Source organism: Berghia stephanieae, chromosome 5 (assembly GCF_034508935.2).
Source record: "Berghia stephanieae isolate SIO BIC M18660-M18661 chromosome 5, UCSD_Bste_1.3, whole genome shotgun sequence".
Classification (NCBI taxonomy): domain Eukaryota; kingdom Metazoa; phylum Mollusca; class Gastropoda; order Nudibranchia; family Aeolidiidae; genus Berghia; species Berghia stephanieae.
This window is the reverse complement of record NC_088364.1, coordinates 10,162,795-10,184,575: the sequence shown is the minus strand read 5'-3', so window position 1 is coordinate 10,184,575 and position 21,781 is coordinate 10,162,795. Positions and strand designations below refer to the sequence as shown.

The window sequence follows — 21,781 nt, the reverse complement described above, 5'->3', positions numbered from 1 at the left end:
GAAATGGATGAAAAAAAAAAGGAAAAAAAAAACCACCAATAAACAACAACCAAACGCATAACGAGCTTTAAAACACCCGTAATACTATTTAATATTATCCCATTCATTACTCTGGTCTGAAATATCATAGCAAGTGTGTCCTCCAATTTGCCTAGTGTACCTATTTTTGTCTTCTATCTTCTGAAGAGCGATGATAAACAAATCAACACAATCAAAAGCAGAACTCAATAACTTCGACACGACGCGATGGATATAAAAATAAAATATTATTGTTAAGCTGTGTGCTCAAATCACAACAGAAATATTGTCAATATCAACCTACTTCAAACCAGACACTTTCTGACATAATATATCGTAGTATAATACTAAAGCGTATTCACAGTTGCCAACTATGTCGATATCTATTCCCGTCTGATAACCCTGGTTGTTCCCACTGACCTACAGAACTTTTAATGTGACGAAATGTTGAATTCACGTCAACTCTTTGAGGCGTTGTCTGGCAAACGACACAAGACGCCATCTACATGATAAATCAAAACAATGATAATAGTAGGAATAGGAAGAATATGATGAGATTAAACTGCTACATATAGGTACACATGTCACATTCTTTTGCATTTCATATCAAATTCTTCTAGTGTTATTTCGGGTCATCGAGATATCGGCATCACTTTGATGAATATTCATTCAAACGACTGCTTGATAACCTTGGACCAGGAGGACTTGCAACCTATACAAATCTTATGTTATCAAATACTGTGCTAACTGTTATCCCTTTTCGGAGATGTTCCAGTTCCGGCAGGTCAACAGGACTGGGCGCCGTTGCTAAGTTGTAAATCAAACACGATTTGTACCCACGACAGGAAGTGGCTGTGTACATAAAAATTGCATGGATGACCCGGGGAGACAGGATGTTATCCAATGTGTTGTGTGTTCAATGTTATCAGTGTTATCCCTTTAGCCAGTTAACTGTCGTACTCTGGAAAGACACGTATTCAAAAATCTGGACAGAAAACTCGCCCTTCAAATATCGATCGATTTAAATGACCGTCATCTTGGCAAAACTGTCAAACACGTGACCTCGTGTACGGCTGATTAATGATTAATATTAATATACACATGGAAAATGAAGAGCACGGAGACACACGATAAGTGTTCGTTCATAAAAAGGGATGCAAGGAAGATTGGGGGAGGAGGGGGGGGGTTAAGAGAAGGGGGACTTAAACATCTTTTGCAGTAGATAGAATAAAGAAAGCAAAGGGTTACTTCAAACTTCAACAGGTAGCCAGCCTGACTGGATTTGACAGGCTTGGAGAAGGAGAGAAGACTCTTATGTCAATGGAGTTGTAAGCACTCTCGAGTAATCAATCATCACCTTTCATCTCTCTCTAACACACACGTATACACACGCACACACACACACACATGCATACACACGACAGACATATCAACACCTTTAAGCTCTAGTGGACAGGTCATACTGAACACCTCTGTTCGAACTTCTCTTTATGTATCGTTGAGAAACTACTCGATCTACTTAATTAAAGGAATAATATCACACTCTAGAACATGGAGACACATTCACAGCTTAGTCGGGTGGAGAAAAGTATAATAAGAGCTTTAACCAATGATACTACGCCGGAGTCCAGAGTTTTGCGACCAGTCACCCACCCGGAAAGTGACTACGCTCAACATTGCTTGATTTTGTTACAAGGCAAGATACCAAGCCGCTACATCATCTTAAGAGGTATAACGAGTATGAGAATGATAAGCCACAGTCACCAAACACCGACACCCTATGCTAATAATAATAAAAAACAAACAGGCGAGCCAAACAGAAGCGAACGCAAAGTCAGGAAGACTGGGACTCCTGGAAGATCAGAGAAGATAGAGCCTTATACCACTTAGAGATCAAAGTCATTATTCCTCTATCTTCCATCTATAGAAACTGGATCTGGGAGGTTTCATCAATAAACACAGCAAAGAGGTTAGTCTACGGTAACCAAAGATAGGACAGTGTCTTTCCTGACTCATCACGGCCACCGACATCAAAGAGGACTTATAATATCCACAACACTGAAAGCGGCCATCGCTAGAGGATTAAATACACCATAAAAAGGATACAAGCTGAAAACGTACAAGAATCAAAAGAGCCAAAGATATAGGAAAAGATGGAATGGATTAGTTAAGAATGAATCATTTACAAAAGAGGTTCAATACTAATCTAAACTGCCATCACATTTCACTTATATATTAAAACAGCTGAAATTACGATGTGACCCAGGATTCAAATGACAACAAAGTAACATCACTGTTAAATCTTCTCGTCGTGACATAGCAACAAACTAATACTATATATATATATATATATATATATATATATATATATATATATATATATATATATATATATATATAATATAATGGGAGAGACTATATTTAGAAATAAATACAGTCTTGGCGTTTAAGGGTTACAAAGCCCATAAAAAAGACAATAAGTTGAAGAACAAAAGATAAAGAGATGGACCGTTTCATGGGATAAGGGCTATGCCCATGAAAACACCAATATGGGGACGGAAAGAGGGGTTGTCATTTTCTGTAACTCTTTAATCAAATAAGCCTTTAATGAGGTGGTTAGCGTTTTCGTGGTAGGTACAGGCATACTATGATGACTGTCTTAATTTTGAAAAAATATATCTAAGATGTTAGGAATACTCTCAGATCCTCTAAAAGCAAAATCGGAGGTACTATACATATATAAATGTAATTCTGCCACCGCTGTTGGAGACTAGAAAACAAAAAAGAAGTCAAATATTTACAGTCATTACCCCTCTTCATTCCTGGGTAAAGACGTCTTGTTGGCAGAGGGATGGTCACAGATTGACCGCTTAATCCGTCCAGGGCCGGTCGTGAGTCACAGAAAACAAACACGAAATGAGAGGATGAGGAGACGGGGAGTAGACTTACGGCGACACACATTTTATTGACCAAAGTCAAGTTAAGAGAATAAAGAGAATCGACGAAATGGCTGGCGCGTGGCACAATAAGGTCATGTTTGTTGTGTTTGCCGATATCGCTAACAGTAGTGTTGGAGCCAGCGCAATGAATGTTAACATTTGAAACAACCGTACAAAACGCACCAATCCTTCAATCAAAGGAGTCCGAACATGAGTGAACGTACAGAAAATAGTAAATTTAAAAGAAAAACAGTAAATTAAAAACATTTCAGAAAGATTGAATTTATGATGAGGCATTTCTACAAGTCCAATATCAAAAAAATAAACCGACCAAGGATTGGAACACATAATATGTATATCCTTAAATTAGTTTATGAAGTGACTGTTCTGAGGCAAATGAGATGTGATAAGATAAGCCCTTACTTATGCGATCCACTGATTTCATTTTAGTATTTACTTTAACTTGAGTTTAAAGAGATTCGTTTGACATAATAAGGGAAAGAAATAAGAAACGTAGACAAAAAAGAGAATAATGATATACCTTCATCAAGATCAAACAGTAAGTTAGGACTCCACTTACTACCAAAGTAGGTTAAATGGAAATAATATGATAAATATGTACACATATTTCTATTTCGTGTTTCATTCACGAGCAGGAGAATAGATGACGTGTGTCGCGAATGTCATATCATGACATTGTAAATAGTCGTAAAGAGCTATGACACCGAATACCAACGGATAATAAAGAGCACGAGACGCCACTGGAGTTTAAAGAATTGATCTTAATTGTTTTATCATCACAAGATATACAAGGAACCCCAATGGATGAACAATTTGAAAAATTCCCATTAAAGCTTCAATTTTCGAGACAAACATGGAGAGAAAATAGAAAACATTGTCAACAAAACTACTTCGTATGACAACAAATTTAAAAATATGTTGTGGGAGGGGGTCGAGGTCAGTTTTGGCTGTCACCAAACATTTTTAGAAGGATCAAGAGGTCATATTTGAACGAGCAAAAACCTGGCCATGATCGTTTTCTACGTATGCCTAGGTCTCAATGATTGTTTTTACATGACCGTCCGCTGTGTTTGAGGAACCAGAAAACAAACATGTCATGCCTTTTGGCGCAATTCTTCAGTGTGAGTGTGGATAGAGGGAGAGAGAGAGAGAGAGAGAGAGAGAGAGAGAGAGAGAGAGAGAGAGAGAGAGAGAGAGAGAGAGACAGAGAGGCGGGGGGAGTGGGGGGGGGGGGGGGGGGGAAAGAGGAGGCCAAAAAGTAAGACCCAAATCAAAATCCTAAATCATGACTAACCTGCACAGCGCTATTGACGAAACAGTTGTTTTCCCCAGGGGCGTTGTGTAGTCCTTTCGTGGCGGTGGAAAAGGCGATGCTGTTGTGCCTGTCCCACGTGTCGTAGTACGGATTGGGCCCGTTCGACGGGAGCAAGTAATCCAAATCGTCTTTCTCCATTGTGTCTGCGTGTCTGTCTTGCAGCAGGTATCAATTAACAAATTATCCAACAGAATCGATCAAAGTAAGAAAGAAATAATCACTTATCGACCACAATCAATGAGCTCTTTTTTTTCTGAACTGAAAATAATTGTATAATCTGATTTATCCAATATAGAATCTACGCGCATGTAGTAAATTTTATTGCATAATTTCCTTGAATGAGAATTGATCCGAGGCAATAATAACCGGTAAATTCTCTGATTTGAAAATAATTATGTAACTACAACGATAAAATAACGATTTGCCAATCAATTGAGTGTAATGCACAAAGCTAACAGAATGCAGAAGGAATGTAAATCGTGAATCATAAATAGAACAAGTCGGAATGTATCTCTGTGTACGCAGAGATCAATACAAACAAAAGCAGGTGAGAAGTTATCAATATAATATACAAACAAAACTCATTTAGGTATGTTGTGAGCGTGTATGACAGTGGCGTATGGGCTACAAATGACTCAATTCAAAACTATGCAGTTCAGATGAATGAACTGACATGCACAAACACACGACACGATTACACGTCTTGGTTGATAAGGGTGTCTGACGATATCATTATAAATAAACAATACATTCCATTCTTTCAAATCACTTCATAGGCGAGCTAATCCGGTGTACAAAAATCCCGATGATAATCCACTGTGCTAATCAGGGCTGATGTAAGTTAATCCAATCTATGACACAATCAATATTCGAGCTTTACTTAAGAAGGTGTGTAGACGACAACAAAACAAATATGATTCGTGTAAAAAGAAATACGAACAAAAAAATTAAATAAAAAACTCACAACACCGAACACAAAATTTAAAATAAGATCTGGCTTGACTGGTTCAGATCAAATTAAGTCAGGAAATGTTTGATGATATTAATGAATGTCATTACACCGACACTGGTTGTGATGGAGCCAATTTCCAGGCTCATCGTGTTGTGGTAATGACGTCATGTTCAAAAGGTCAACTGCTGTACCCATGACGGAGTGACGCTGGTTACACACCTCTTCCCCGGCTTGTCAAAACCTGAAATGGAAACCAATGACACATTATGAGTATATCAGCTAATGCAATATAGAAAGAGAAAAAATGAAAATAAAATAAAACAAAGAACGGAATAAAAATAAAATATCAATGAAAAAAAAAAGTCCGTGGACTTATCACACTGTGTAGCAATACATTGTTGTTGAAGTGTCTGGACAAATTCTCCACTAATCTCTCGCCAAGCCTTTCTCAACACATTGTTTGACTTTGTTGGAAGAAATTTGAAACCAAAGTATCTATATATTATTTCTGATTGAGTACAAACAAAAATAAATAAATCCCATGCATTTATTTATGTATTCATCATATCGTACTCATAAAACATCAGAATCACGCCTACATATCTAGGTATTGCAGTGGTTGAGAGAGAGAGAGAGAGAGAGAGAGAGAGAGAGAGAGAGAAAGAGAGAGAGAGAGAGTAAGCGATTACATAATACCCAGGAAAAACCAACTATGATGAATAAACAAATGCGATAATTCGTCAACTTAAACCATTGAATATTTTTAACAACTGGCAACATTCCCAACTCAATAAAAGGCAAAATTTGTCCCAATACAAAAATAGTACGATACACAATGAATGAGTTACGCATTGTGATATTATGGATCTCAAACTACAGCCCTTGTTTAACTAGTTTTGACTCTGGAAAAGACATGTATTTTTAGAAGAAAATTTGGCCATAAAACTCGTCCTCCAAATATCGATCGAATAAAATGACCCTCATCGTGGCAAAAACTCTCAAACCTGGGACCTCACGAGGTCGGCCTTAAAATCCCAGGTTTGAGAGTTTTTGCCAAGATGAAATTCATTTAATCAATCGATATTTGAAGGACAAGTTTTCTGGCCATATTTTTTTAATACGCGAGGAGCAGTTAACTGGTTAAAGAATAACAGTTACCAATCTGAGTTTAGCAAGAAGCCGACCTGTAACGTACAAAATACAGTGTAAACCCAGTAAGACACAAGCCAAGCTGTACCATAAAGAGCATCGCCTGTCATTACAGAGAGTCATTACCCCGACTAAGGGGATGACAAGATTAGTTCTACCTGGTCTCACACCCAACCAGGTGTAAAGACCGCACAATCAAGCCAGCCTTTGATCTTCTTCTAGTAAGAAATCCCTCACATCCCCCCCCCCCCCCCCCCACACAAACACACACACAAGCTTTCATGTTATGCGAATGTATTTTCACAACCATCTTTAACATCGTCGAGCCTCAAGCAAAACAAGCTCAACTTTGATCATGACAGTAATATCTATGTCCTTGGTCAACATGTGTTTAAGATTTGCATTAGAGCAGGTGCAACGTACACGTCACTGTTGACAGTTTTAGCTTTATATTACTTGTTATTATGGGCAACAACAAAACATACACACACACACACAAACACACACAGAGAGAGAGAGAGAGAGAGAGAGAGAGAGAGAGAGAGAGAGAGAGAGAGAGAGAGAGAGAGAGAATAATAATTAATAATAATAATAATAATAATAATAATAATAATAATAATAATAATAATAATAATAATAATAATAATAATAATAATAATAAAAGTTTGTTTTTTTTAACTTTTACTTTCAACAAATAAAAACAAAACTCACACGTTGAATAAAGCAAAAACAAAACAAACAAAAAAAATAAATAAATAAATAATTTAAAAAACTACTTTTAAAAAATCATCAAACTGAAATACTTGTCAAAATTATTTTTTTAAATCGAGCACGGGTGCAAGATATAAATCTGAAGGGGAGTTACATACAATTTTATGATGTAGTGCCAACGCAAAAAATAAAATATAAAAATACATAAAATACACCAGAAGGACTGGGGTTCGATCCCTTGTTGTAGAAATCTGATCCTTTTCGCTATATTTATCATCCTGCTTTACTAGGCACTGCACCAAACATTTTTTTTAAAAATACTACTCAAAATAAAATCCCATTTCAGCTCCATTGTCATATTTCCTTCCTTTAACTCTCTCCTTACCAGCCATTTTCACGATTTTCCCCAGAACTTCACACCCAACACAAATATCGATTTTTTTTATCACTCAAACACAATAGCAGGAAGTTCTAGCGATAAATAATTTCTTTAGTAAAACACGTTCTACAACACACTGTTCATTTATTTTAAATTTTATGATGTACAAGAGAAATTTGAATAAGAAAGATGTCGGTTGTATCGTAACGAATGTGACGATTTTCCTATAGATAGTTCGAAGATGACGTCACTCAGGTCTTTGTTATTGTATTTTGCCATCCGCGTTCATGAGTAATGCTCACTGAACTGTATTAACTCGACTATAAACATTCATGGATACACACAGTTTTGTGTGTTGGTCCGTTATACTTCCGGATGGCAATGTTATGAGCTTCTTAGCCAAGCGCATACTATCTATAGTTGGTAAGTAGAGGATTAAAGTGTATTAGCTAATTCCATCCTCATTCTAAGACAACAAACTACGTATAGATGACCCAGTAAGTATTGTGGACACTAAGTCAACTTGAAATGGCCTACTTTACAAGTTCACTGTCGGACTATCTATGGAAAAAAAAAACACGCATTGAAACATTTGGTCAGAAAACACTTCCTTCATATATCGACCGATTTAAATGTCCCTTCGAGAAGTCCCAGGTTTGACAGTGTTTTCCAAAACGAGAGTCATTTAAATCGATCGATATATGAAGGAGGAGTTTTCTGGCCAAATTTTAAAAGTACGGCAGTTAACTGGTTTTAAAAGCCCCCCTCTCTCTCTCTCTCTCTCTCTCTCTCTCTCTCTCTCTCTCTCTCTCTCTCTCTCTCCAAACATACATACACTCACACACACACACACACACACACACACACACCCACACACACAATACACTATACAAACATAGGCTTTACAGCAATTCACCCGTGTACATCTAAACGCTTTCAAGTTCTTTCATCCCGTCCTTCCTTACAGCTTAACTACGAATCAGGTCGGCTTTTGAACTGGGAGAAAGTGTATACATGTAATCGTGTACAAGTGTACATTAAAAACAAAGCCAGAACCCTAAGGATCGTAATGCAGGAGTTTATCCAGGTTTCCAAAACGCGAAATGGAAAATACCAATTGCTTCCTTCTCTTTGGATAGGACGATAGTCTATCGGAAAGCACGTTCCGCCAGATGTAACAGAAACTAGCTACCAAATCACTGCTGGGTGAGCATAGGAGGGGAGGGGGGTGCAGAAAATATTTAGACTTCAATCGGGATCTTCTTCTTCTTCGTTCCCGTCACGTCACATGGTCAGTCCGGTCTGGTGAATGAAGCCCACTGTGGTCCTGAGGTCGTCCTCACTGCCGTACAGCTTCTTTGAGTATGGGGTTGGGTCAGGCCAGAAGTTCCTTCTCAACTGGTTGTACTTTGGACATTCCATTAGGACATGATGTTCATTTTCATTTTCAAGTCCGCAGTCACATTGTCCAGAGGCACCTGCTCTGGACATCCTCCACATATGTTCCTTTAACTGGTTGTGTCCAGTTCTCAGTCTGAAGATGATGACCCGTTCCTTTCTGTCGAGCACCTTTGCATGTGAAACGAGTGCTCTACCGATCGAGCCTTCGAGACTCCCTACCAGTGAGGTGCACATAAGAAGTGCAACAAGCGGCTTCATCGTCATCAAGAGCAGCAGCAGCAGTAAAAGCAACCCATCAGGAGCAACAGCACCAAAACCCGACATCACAAACAAGAGTATCGTAAGCGGCAGCAAAAGGGTTAAACCCTACCAGCACCACTATCATCGACAGAACCACTAACATCAACAGAACCTACTAAACTATCACGACAGTACATATTACAGTGATCATTTAAAAGACGGTACCAATGTTCAGCAGTACCAGTATCCATCACCAGTACCCAGTGACATCTATATAAAGTCCTAGCCAGTACCACAATCAGCAGCAGCAACAGCACTACGACAACCACCACCATGTTTCAAAGCCGATAACGACAGCTACAAACTCCTGTTGACATAGAAGCTTAGGGACAGAGGGCGGATCAATCATGGATATTGCCAAACCAGCAATAGACAGGGTCCACAGCTCGCCTTATCGGGAAGGGCCCGGTAAGCCCCGGAGGAGAGAGAGAGAGAGAGAGAGAGAGAGAGAGAGAGAGAGAGAGAGAGAGAGGGAGGGAGGGAGAGAAAGAGAGAGAGGGAGAGAGAAAAAGAGAGATAGAGATAGAGAGAGAGAGAGAGAGAGAGACAGACAGACAGACAGACGGAACAACTTCATAGTGAGAATGCGTTTGAATGTCATGTTAGTGTGTTGTGTTAAATAATATTGATCTCAATGGCAAAAAAAAAAAAAAAAAAGAAAGAAAGAAATATTCTCTTCACCCCCCCCCCCCCTCTCTCTCTCTCTCTCTCTCTCTCTCTCTCTCTCTCGCGCGCGCGCGCGCGGGAAGTACCAATGCAACGAGATCGTGTAACATTGATTAAAGTTTAATTTGTCTGGCTTTTTGTTGGTTTTTATTTATTTATTTATTTGAGAAACGTCAGTAATTTAATATAATATGGTTTCGGTTTGCCAATTGCCTATAATAAACCTTTTGAAATTGAAAACTTGAATACACTTTGTACGAGAAATTGGGATTATTTTATGTTCCAAGGTAAAAATAAAACCTTAAATCGAAAGTAAATCGTTGTGTATTTCCAGGAAACCATGACATAGCCAAGCCACTTCTGTATTCAAATTTATCAGTTGTGTCAAGATTAGCCTGTGATAACACTGAGATTTTTTTATTTTCTTTTAAATCTGAGAAGGTGTGCATGAAACAGTGCCAGATAAAGCGGAAAGAAAAATATCAACAACAACAACCCCCCCCCCCCCCCAAAAAAAAAAAAAATAAAAGGGAAGGGAATTACCATATTGTCGTACTCTATTTATATATATATATATATTATATATATATATATATATATTTTTTTTATTTTTTTTTTTAAATTCTTAAATTTCATATTTTGGACAGAAAACCAATAAATATCGATCGAGATTTTTTTTTTTAATCTTGTCAAAACTCTCAAACCTGGGACTGCACAGAAGTGAATTTTTTTTTCATATCATTTAATTCTAAATTTTCATTTAGGGATACGATTCATCCCAACATAATAATACCGTTTTGAGACGGTGGGTCACATATTACATGTCCTAACCCAGGGTCTGATACAGTACGTGTGTGTGTGTGTGTGTGTGTGTCTGTGCGCGCGCGCGTGTATGTGTGTGTAAATACTTATCTCCTGGGAAAGTCCCATGATCCTCCTACTATTACACCCTACCCTGACCAAGTAACCACCTAAGGGGGATTTTAGGGTAATGTATCGTCTTCCTTATACCAATACAGTACCTATATAACCCACAGATTAAGTACCCGAGTACATTAATAAAGCACCTTTTTTTTCACCGCTCAGTTTTGGCTTTAACTTTAAATACATATCAATGCATTATAATGATCCATGTCAAATAATTTTAAAAACGGGGACTTCAAAAAAAGATAGGAACTACAGGTTAAAAAAAAATATTCGACATGTTAAAGATTGTCTAAATTCACCGATATTTGATTTTTTTTTTTAATTGAGCAATCATAGATATCTAGCGCAATATCCACTTAATGTGTTCAAATCGCTTTACAATGGGTCTCCTGTTCCTTGTTTTAATTTACTATAATAAAAAAAATAAAGATAAAGTATAATCCTGGGGCATGCAGTGTTCATTTCCATACACATACAATGTTAAATTTTCTTTTTTTTTTCCTTTCAAATTTCCTCATAAAATTGCAAAAGTTCCGATGTTATCAGGACAGTTGGCAGCTACGAGTGAAACAAAGTGTTTAGTCAGTATAAGGTATATTGGGTCTTTTTACTCAAAGCTTAAAGCTATTATGGCACCGAGAGTCTAACCTGCTTAATGTATCGACAGATAGGGTTGGTGTTATTGAATATACAAACAAGATTACAGAGATCAACCAGTGCAAACTGTTCGTCAATGAGGTATTGTATGGAGGGGAATAGTAAGTAATGAATTAACGGATAGATGAAAGAGTGGTAGCTGAAGGTAGCTGAGGAGGAGGAGGAGAGGAAGGCGGTGGTAGTAATGAGAGCAACAGCGTAGTAGTCGTAGTAGTAGTAGTAGTAGTAGTAGTAGTAGTAGTAGTAGTAGTAGTAGTAGTAGTAATAGTAGTAGTAGTAATAGTAGTAGTAGTAGTAGTAGTAGTAGTCGTTATAGTACGAAGAGGAAGAGGAGCAGAAGAAGAAGAAGAAGAAGAAGAAGAAGAAGAAGAAGAAGAAGAAGAAGAAGAAGAAGAAGAAGAAGAAGAAGAAGAAGAAGAAGAAGAAGAACAACAACAACAACAACAACAACAACAAAAACAACAAAAATAAGAAGAAGAGGAATGACCGATATCTAAAAGTTCTCAACAACCAACCATGTATCACCAACGACTTTATTTCCAACTAGACGCGAAGTAGGGTGCGAATAGGACAGCATAATACAATCACGTATAATATAAGAAGGAAAGTGTCCTATTCATGGAAGTAAAATAGCTCCGCAGACCATAAAACCACCATTACAAGCGTGTATAGAACTGGGACCAATTTTCACGCCTTTGATCTCAATAAAACCGGTGGGATCCGGTGAAATCAAAAAGTCTTGTCCCCGAAGCTGTTGTTTATATTTATATTTATTATACAGTAATAAATGAATAGAATATAAGTCCTTGGGAACAGTGCTTTATAATATATTATGCACGCGACCGACAGCGGGCAACTCGTCGATGCCTTGGAAAGAAGCCAAGAAAGAGGCGACGTACGTTCTGACGCGTACCATATATAGACATAGAAATAGAAAGACACGTAGATAGTAGGTGTACGCCGGGGACACCGCTCTGTAAACATAACGGAGGTTGGGTGTGGGGGGAGTAATAAAGATGATAAAGAGGAGAGAAAAAGATAGACAAATAGAGAGCGGAATGGAAGCGAAAGATGAAAGATACAGAGGGACGCGAAGATAGATATAGATAGATAAGATAGAAAGATAGAGATAGATAAGGGACAAATAGGATATAAAGATATTGATAGATAGATAGATAGATAGATAGATAGATAGATAAATATAAACATAGAAAGAGAGAGAGAGATAGAGAGAGAGAGAGAGAGACAGAGAGAGAGAGAGAGAGAGAGAGAGAGAGAGAGAGAGAGAGAGAGAGAGATATTACAACCAACTAAAACGACTTAATACGCATGACTTTCAAGTAAAGTAAAATAAGATCTAGATAAATCCATAATGAATGCTTAGGTGCCTAGTCAAATGTACGCCTTCTCAAGCCTTGTTGCCAGATTGGACCATATTAGTTTCAGTCCGTCATTGTTTATTGGTTGTAAATGATCCTATTTGTTCAACCCCGAGTGTGTCTGATGGATTCAGCCAAACACTACATTACTAATATATTATAATTATAATGTATCAGGTTTGTTTTGTTTTTATGCTTTGTAGTACAAGTTTAGTGATATCAGGTGACCGATCCACCATTGTTTAAAAGGCTGCTACATTAAACCAAAACAAAAAACAAAGTAACTTTATCCTATATACCTAGGATGATAATTAAAAATAATTACCTATTGGCCCATTAGTTAGTGAGTTGTATGCCTTAATATTATTCAGGTATTACGACCTTAACTAAAATGCATAGAGTTTTGTTGTTTTTATTTGTTTATCTTTCTTCCTTTCTTTTTATTTGTTTATTTTTCTTTCTTTCTTTCTTTTTATTTGTTTATTTTTCTTTCTTCCTTTCTTTTTATTTGTTTATTTTTCTTTCTTTCTTTCTTTTTATTTGTTTATTTTTCTTTCTTTTTTCTTTTTTTGCTTTATTTGTAATTTGGTCTATTTTTTGCTTTCTTTTAAATTTTTTTCTTTAATATCTTGTTTATGCCAGATCATATTCATATAATACATGTCCAGTGTACTTAAATTTGGCATTCTTTCAGTCAGCGGCCTGGCAAGTCGATTAATATTCCTCCCCTTATCTCCCTGTCCCCTGTATATTGTATACATTACCTCTGGCATGCAGGTGACAAGGTGACCCATTACTTACGTTTATCTAACTTGCCTACAACGCTACGTGCAGAGTCGTAGTAGTTTTAAAATAAGGACGAGGTGTGTGTGTGTGTGTGTGTGTGTGTGTGTGTGCGTGCGTGCGTATGTCTGTCTGCATGCATGTTTGTCTTGATGACAGGGCTTGACATTTTCGCAGAGGTCACAAACCTCAGTATATAAGGCGGGTTTGTATGAATGTATGTATGTGTATATTCAAAATCTGAAGACAGAGTTTATAAATAAAATAAATTAAAACTCTCTTTATTCATCCCCATGGGGAAATTTGTCTCTAGGGTATATTCCAAGGAAGAATGGAAAAACCCAGGCGTCGGCCGCAGTGCAGCGCCGCAAAGTGAGCTTGGGTGGTGCACAGCCTGTATTCTCTATGGGGTGGTGCGACTTGCTCAAGGCCGCACAGCGCAGCGGGTGATCGAACTCGGCGCCTTTCGGGTACGAAGCAAAGACCCCTACCGCCACAGACTATTCTATGCCTACCGCTGAGCCACGCTGTTCCAGTGAATGTTGCGTCGAAAGACAGACCTCTCCAGTACTACGAAAAAATCGCAGAATTACGACTTTTTAGCTCCAGCTACAGAAATGCATTCGCCTCTTCGGCTAAATAAATCGTGTTGAAAAGGAAAGTTTAGTTACTTAGAACCTATATTCAGGAATTTGGAGCATTTTTGGGTCATGCTGAGGGAAAATTACTTATTTCTACAGCTAATCTAAAGTGACTTATTCTTTTTTCCATTGGAAACTACGAATTTTTGAAATTTCAAGTAGGCAGCTCTGGGAAAGAGCAATGACATTGCCGGATAGTTCCAATTCAAGCTTGGGGTCATCTGTCGCTTTTTGTAATTTATTGCCAGACTTGAACCCCATTAGAAAATTGGAATAAAATGGTCCATCTAGTCTGCTGGAGGAATAATGTATTGTGAAGCGTGACGCACGTTGATTGACCGTGGTGAAGTAATAATTATGGAAACGCTCTATAGGGAATGTGATTACCGGAAGAGTAGCGACCTTTGATTGGAAGTCACGAGCCGAAAAGTTATTAGAGAGAGAACGTCATGTTGGTTGTGCGGCATGAGACACTTCACCGAAATCGAGGACGAGAGAGACGCATGCGTAAAACCATTTTGACGTTCTCTCTGTAAGGTGACGTCCAATAGTAATCGAACTCCATTTACTTTAGAAAATTAATGTCTTTTGAATTATAAGGTGATACAGATTTATGTTCTATTATTCTGATTTGCTAAGATGGCTGTGGGGGGGGGATGTGGCAGGGCTGTAGCATTTAGTTTTATTCACATGTTTTATATGTGTATAAATTGCATGCACTTGAGTTCACTCAATGCTGGACTGTGATGTGATGAGGACGAGATCAAGTTATGAAAGTGGGATAACTGTTTCATTTTGTTTCATTTCCTTAACAGATTTGTTGTTTTCTTTCACAGTTTGCTTTCTAGTCAACTTTTTTGAAAATTTAAAAAAATACTCTAAATTAATTTTAAAAGATTCAGTCGGAATTAATATACCTAGATAATGTCACCATGCCTCAAATATAAATAGTGGTGTGTCAGTACATGCAGAAGTAGGTAGGGAGTCAAACTGAATTGTAGTTTGTTTACATTTGAGAGTATCCTCCACAGTCAAATCTTTTGTTTGTGCCTGGATGAGACTTTTAGGTAATTTCAAAATAGGTGCCAAATTTATCCAGTCTCAGATATGGAGAGAGAAGCACCCAGAATACAACATGAATGACCCAATCAAGGTGCTCAACAGAAAGGAACAGGTCATCATCTTCAGACTGAGAACTGGACACAACCAGTTAAAGGAACATATGTGGAGGATGTCCAGAGCAGGTGCCTCTGGACAATGTGACTGCGGACTTGAAAATGAAAATGGACATCATGTCCTAATGGAATGTCCAAGGTACAACCAGTTGAGAAGGAACTTCTGGCCTGATCCAACCCCATACTCAAAGAAGCTGTACGGCAGTGAGGACGACCTCAGGACCACTGTGGGCTTCATTCACCAGACCGGACTGACCATGTGACGTGACGGGAACGAAGAAGAAGAAGAAGAAAATCGGCACATGGATGGATTACTTGTTGAATCCTCTGTTCTCAATTTGAACCATTCCGCTAATCTCATTCCCTATATAAATGTTCAAATATGTACAGATTTATTTGCATATTGGTGTATGCAACTATATTTACTGTCATCGCAATGCCAGACGGAACAAGTGGGAATATATGAAAATGAATTGCACGTAAGAATATCAAGACAGAGGGTGCACTGACTGTGTGACCTTCTAGATGTCATCTCGATGGCAGCAGCTTCTAATGGTGCTCACACTACCATGTTATGACGATCGACTCAATCAGCAAATTCCGTACCGTACTCGTGTACCGACGCAATCTCGATGGCTACGCTCTAAGCCAACGTATTTTCCAACAGACATGAATTAAACTCTCATACTCATTTTTTTTCTGCGTGAGACATCGAAACATGCGACATTTGTGTGATCAATCATCGCATCAATTCTACATTATTGATCTGTTCAGTTTAATATCCAAACTTTAAAAATAAAAGAGAGAAAACAGTATTTTTGATTTTTGTTTGTCGCACTATTCTTGAATTATTAAATCACGATGCTATGGCAATCAACTGAAAGACAATGTATTGAAAAGCAAACACATACACACATGCGCACACATACATACAAATACACAAAGGAACAAATATAAGGCGAGAGAGAGAGAGAGAGAGAGAGAGAGAGAGAGAGAGAGAGAGAGAGAGAGAGAGAGAGAGAGAGAGAGAGCAACAGGCATGAATGAACCAAACAAAAACCATGCATGTCTTCATCAATCCATCGCCCTCGATACAGTTATATACCGATGTGTATAGTTGATGGCACAATGTTTAAATCATATTGTGCATAACACATTATCGATCAATGCACCAAACACGACTACGACGTAATACCGATAGCAGCACGCACAGTGGCAGTGTTAATTATACGATCAATAGATAGCATTCAAAACTGTGCAATGGGGTCATGACGATAAATAAAACAAAAACCTCATGAAAGCTAAATAATGGTGGAATGAATGGAAACAGATGGGAACTACTTTTCTTGTGTGTGGAATAATGTGGACTTGACAAATACATATGTACTCTCAATACGTCAACAACAACAGACATTAGAAAGCCAGAATTTCTCTTTTAAAACCTTTAAGTGTTGCTGAATCAGTTCATAGCATATCAAATAGAAAATAAATGAATTTAATACCTCGAGAACTCTACCAAAGCAAATATTGAATGTTTCGTTCGGTTTTTTTTTTTTGTTTTTTTTTTTTTTTGTTGGTTTGTACTTTTCTTTTTAAGGAGGAAATATTACGGTCGGTAAAGTAAATAGAACCACTCTAGTAAAATTATATCGATTTTATTAAAATGGTATCAATCGACGACGTGTACACATCAGTGACATCTATAAAGGTCCTAGGTACACATCCAACTTGCTGATGTGTAACTAGGTATCGATCAAAAGTTAGGAGAGAGAAAAAAGCCAAGTTAGTTGGGATGGCTGAAAGTCAGTGCTTGAATTTATCCAGGTTCCCGTAGCATTGAACAGATGATATTTAACACTTCTTGCTGCTTGGGCCGACCTATCTTTTAGTCGGTACTGTCTCGAGACCATAGCACACTAGTCTACTGAAAAGAACTTACCACAACAGATCTTTTTTTTTTTAATTGGGGAAGAAAGAAAGAAAAAGAGACAACTTTACGTTATATTAATATTATAGGAATCGGGAAGAGAATGGCGGTGTGGTGGTGGTGGAGGAGGAGGGGGGGGGGAGAAGAAGAAGAAGAAGAAGAAGAAGAAGAAGAAGAAGAAGAAGAAGAAGAAGAAGAAGAAGAAGAAGAAGAAGAAGAAGAAGAAGAAGAAGAAGAAGAAGAAGAAGAAGAGGAGGAGGAGGAGGAAGAGGAAGAAGAAGAAGAAGAAGAAGAAGAAGAAGAAGAAGAAGAAGAAGAAGAAGAAGAAGAAGAAGAAGAAGAGGAGGAGGAGGAGGAAGAGGAAGAAGAAGAAGAAGAAGAAGAAGAAGAAGAAGAAGAAGAAGAAGAAGAAGAAGAAGAAGAAGAAGAAGAAGAAGAAGAAGAAGAAGAAGGAGATTTCATTCAACAATTCAAATGCTACTGTCACCACCCTGATCAATTATCGATTGATTTTAAGATGTAACAAGAATAGCATTGACTGTGGGTATAAAAACAAAACAAAAACAACAAATAAAACAAAGGGATGAAGTCGTTGTGTCTATTGTTGAGTAAGATCATGGTACATTGCCTGTTATCATTGGCTATATACAATTGTTATGTCTTCTATCTGCCATCCTTGTTTGAAGACAAATCAGACATAGAAGCAACAGCACAACTAGGCTTGTAGTAACGTCATTATTTATGTACCTCAATGTGATATAAATGAGATAGAAAAACGTAGTAATGTTGAGCTAAAACAGCAAGAGGCAATGTTTCATTAGTTGTTTCGTTGTAAGTAGAAAGAGTGAAGATAGCAGAGTGGTCGTTCTAGTAGTAGTAGTAGTAGTAGTAGTAGTAGTAGTAGTAGTAGTAGTAGTAGTAGTAGTAGTAGTAGTAGTAGTAGTAGAAGTATAGTAGTAGAAGTATAGTAGTAGTAAAGCTATTGTTGTTGTGGTGGTGGTGATAATAGTAGTAGTAGTAGTAGTAGTAGTAGTAGTAGTAGTAGTAGTAGTAGTAGTAGTAGTAGTAGTAGTGTAGTGTAGAAGTAGTAGTAGAGTAGAAAGAGAAGAAGAAGAAGAAGAAGAAGAAGAAGAAGAAGTTAAGCAATTGTTGTTGTTGTTATTGTTGTTTGGTGGTGGTGGTGGTAGTGGTAGTATCTTCCTGGTAAGAAGCGGAAAGAGGAAGAGAATAAGAAAGAGAAAGAAGAGGAGGTAGAAGAATAAGTTGTTAAGTTGTTGGTGTCAGTTATTGTTGCCTTTTGTTGTTGTTGTTGTTGTTGCTGCTGCTGCTGCTACTGCTGTTGTAAAAGCATCGATTTTATGGTTAAGTCATGGAATAAATAAAAAAAAAAAGTAAAGCAACTACTACTAACAGTCATGTGTCATCACTTTGCCAATGTTGCATGAGGAGACAAATAATAGATAGTCTAACTGGTCAGTATAGATATAGAATGAATAAAGATAACTAACTAGACGTCTAGTAATAACCAACTGGCTCGTTAATTAATAATGTATAAAACAATTATACAATAAGGTTTTTTATAAGAATAAGAGAGAGAGACTGATTTATTTCAAGACACCACTCCTATTTTGGGTTTTTGTGTCCAGTCCACATCGGCTCATGAATGGTCACTTCTGTGACCGTGTTGATGTGTAGCAAAACAAACAAACGTGTTGCTACACACAATTAATGTTATCAGTAAATTACACAGTAAGTAAACTTAGGACAACAATATTTTATTATAATTTCATTGATGTAAAGACCCTACCAAATACGATCTACGTCTAAAGAAACCGGTCGACCAATCCTATCTACCTCATCGCCGTCCATAAACCTTTGGCTGTGACACTTCTCAGGTGAGAAACTGTCAAGGTATACGAGATGTTTTAAAACGTGAAAACTAGTTGATTAATCTAAAATATAAGTGTAAGTGTAAACATTATTATTACAAACCTTGATAAATATTGGTCAAATATCCATTACGAAATAATTACATCACAAAGAGTATTGTTTCCATTCATTCATTATTCCATTGAAAACACAGAAAATCAGCTGGATAGCACGGACACAACACAACACTCTCTTCGCTGTTTCAGTCCCCGTCCTTGCGAGATTGTATGCAAATTAGGATCACGCGGAGAAATACATTTACCTGTGACAAGTCCACAGACTACCTGACTCATCGAAATGAGTGAATATTGTGACACACATGAACACGTCCGCGAGAAAAAATAGATCCGTTTAAAATCATTTTAAAAACTTTGTATTGTGCAATGCAACCGTGACAAAATATGTATTTCGATAAATTACTGTAAATTAGTATTTTCAGAAATGATGAAAAGATTTATAACATGTTATTATTGTTGTTTTATAATCATAGTACGATTCCGTTACTACAGCGAGGTCATCGTGCGTAAAGGCAACCCCGCGTCCCTCTCGCCTTCGTCTCTCATTGGCTGAGACAGAAGCCGACAGGGGCAAAGTAAACGTCTCTAGACTTGTGAAAAATAAATAGTGCGTGGATGGTAAGAGAAAGTGGGGGGACGTGTGAGGAGCGGGGAGTGGGGGGGGGGGGGGGGTAGAGTAGTAAAAGAGGGGGACGGGAAGGGTGATGGAAAGAGAAGGGGAGAGGGAAGAAGGGGGAGGGGGTGTGAGGTGCGATGGAGGAGGGATGAAACTTACCTAGTAGATGAATATTATAGTTATTTTTTAAAATAAAAGGTGAACATCTGTACAGCGCATCGACACGGATTCGTCTTTCTTAATGCTTGATTTTAGAGGAAAATAAATAGTATGACACGTTGATCCGAAAGGGAAAGGGGCTGGGGCGGGGGGGGGGGGGGGGGGGGGATAAGAAAAATGTAGGCATCTTGAGAGGTTGATCAAAAAAAAAACAACTTTAGCTTTTTATAAATCGAAATTAAACGTGCTCAAAGCGCTTTTCAGGGGATCCCTGACCAACAGCAACACGTAACAGGTAGAATGAGTCATGACTCCTATTAAGTGATATTACATTTTTTTTTTCCGACATAGACAACGCAGTTAACGGCCAGATACTCATTTCACACCTGAGTACGGTGAGAGAATGTGAGTAAAGAGCCTTTCCGAGGACTCAACTATGCGCCGAGCAAGGCCCGAACCCAGGACCTTCCGACCCAAAAGCGAATGTCATACCACTAGACCACGTAGCCGTACAAATAAAAATAATATAAGAAAATATGTATTGACAATTTAAAGAGATTATTGTAATTCTATATTTTAGTATCCTGTCCACTACACTTCACAAGACTTCAGTAATTCCCAAATAAAACCACATGAAAACAAGTAAGCGATAAAATTCAATATAAGTAATTATATGATATATAAACAAATAAACTTTATTCATCCATAGGGAAATTGGTTTTATAAATGTGCATTACAATAACGAATAAATTTAATAGATAAACGTTATCAAAAATATTATATAAACATATTTAATAAGACAACATAATAAATGAAATTTTTAAAAAATTAAAGTAATAGTAAAATCTAAAAATGATCTATGGTATCAATATACATAAAAATATATTTCAGGTTATATTTCGACATGAATAAAAAGTCTTTCATTATTTGTTAGCCTAAAGAAATTGTGCGTTGCATCAATGCAAAAATTATCTCTGTGTGAAGTAGTCCTTCATAGCCATTAGGCCTATGGAGCCGAAGTTTATCCCGGTTTCCATAGCGTGAAAAGGACAATAGCAATTGCTTGCTACCTTTGGATAAGACGCTAGTCTATCACAAAGTTCTTTCCGCCAGATCTATCAGATCCAGCTACCCAATCATGGCTGGGTGGACAGGAGGGTCATAAAAAAAATCTCTACTGCACCCGGGATCGATCTCGGTCCCTTTGATTGTGAAGCAGGTGCTCTACCAATTGAGCAATCGGGACCCCTTCCGTATGACAATGCCATCAACTCATTAGGTTGATTGTACTAATCAATAAAAATACATTTTTATCGATTAAACAATTTTCTTTCTTCTCATCACATGTGACATGCAATTGCTTAATTGCATAACTCGGTACCACTATTTATTCCAATCAATAAAAAACAAACAAACCTGTAGCCATGCATTTTTCTTGTATTGAAGAACTGGAATTCACGTCACTCATTTCATTGTTCTAGTTTTTTGGACAGCCATTTTACAGAATAGTTCTCACTAACTCATTATCAATCAGGTAGTGGCGTTGTCCTATCTATCTATCTATCTATCTATCTATCTATCTATCTATCTATCTATCTATCTATCTATCTTTCTATCTATCTAGCTACCTATCCATCCATCCATCCATCCATCCATCCATCTATCTATCTATCTATCTATCTATCTATCTATCTATCTGTCTATCTATCTATCTATCTGT

General features: G+C 37.6%; 1 protein-coding gene across 2 annotated transcripts in view; it reads right to left on the bottom strand.

The window, feature by feature from the left end:
• Positions 1 to 19,538, bottom strand: part of LOC144972397 (uncharacterized) — a 130,502-nt gene extending 110,964 nt beyond the window's left edge. For both annotated transcript variants that reach the window (XM_078913537.1, XM_078913538.1), the window contains exons 1-2: positions 19,333 to 19,538; positions 4,273 to 5,486 (exon numbers count right to left, since the gene is read on the bottom strand). In XM_078913537.1, coding sequence (XP_078769663.1) covers positions 4,273 to 4,431 — 159 coding nt within the window. In that variant the 5' untranslated portion in view covers positions 4,432 to 5,486; positions 19,333 to 19,538. The remainder of the gene's footprint in view (positions 1 to 4,272; positions 5,487 to 19,332) is intronic.
• Positions 19,539 to 21,781: the final 2,243 nt, after the last annotated feature.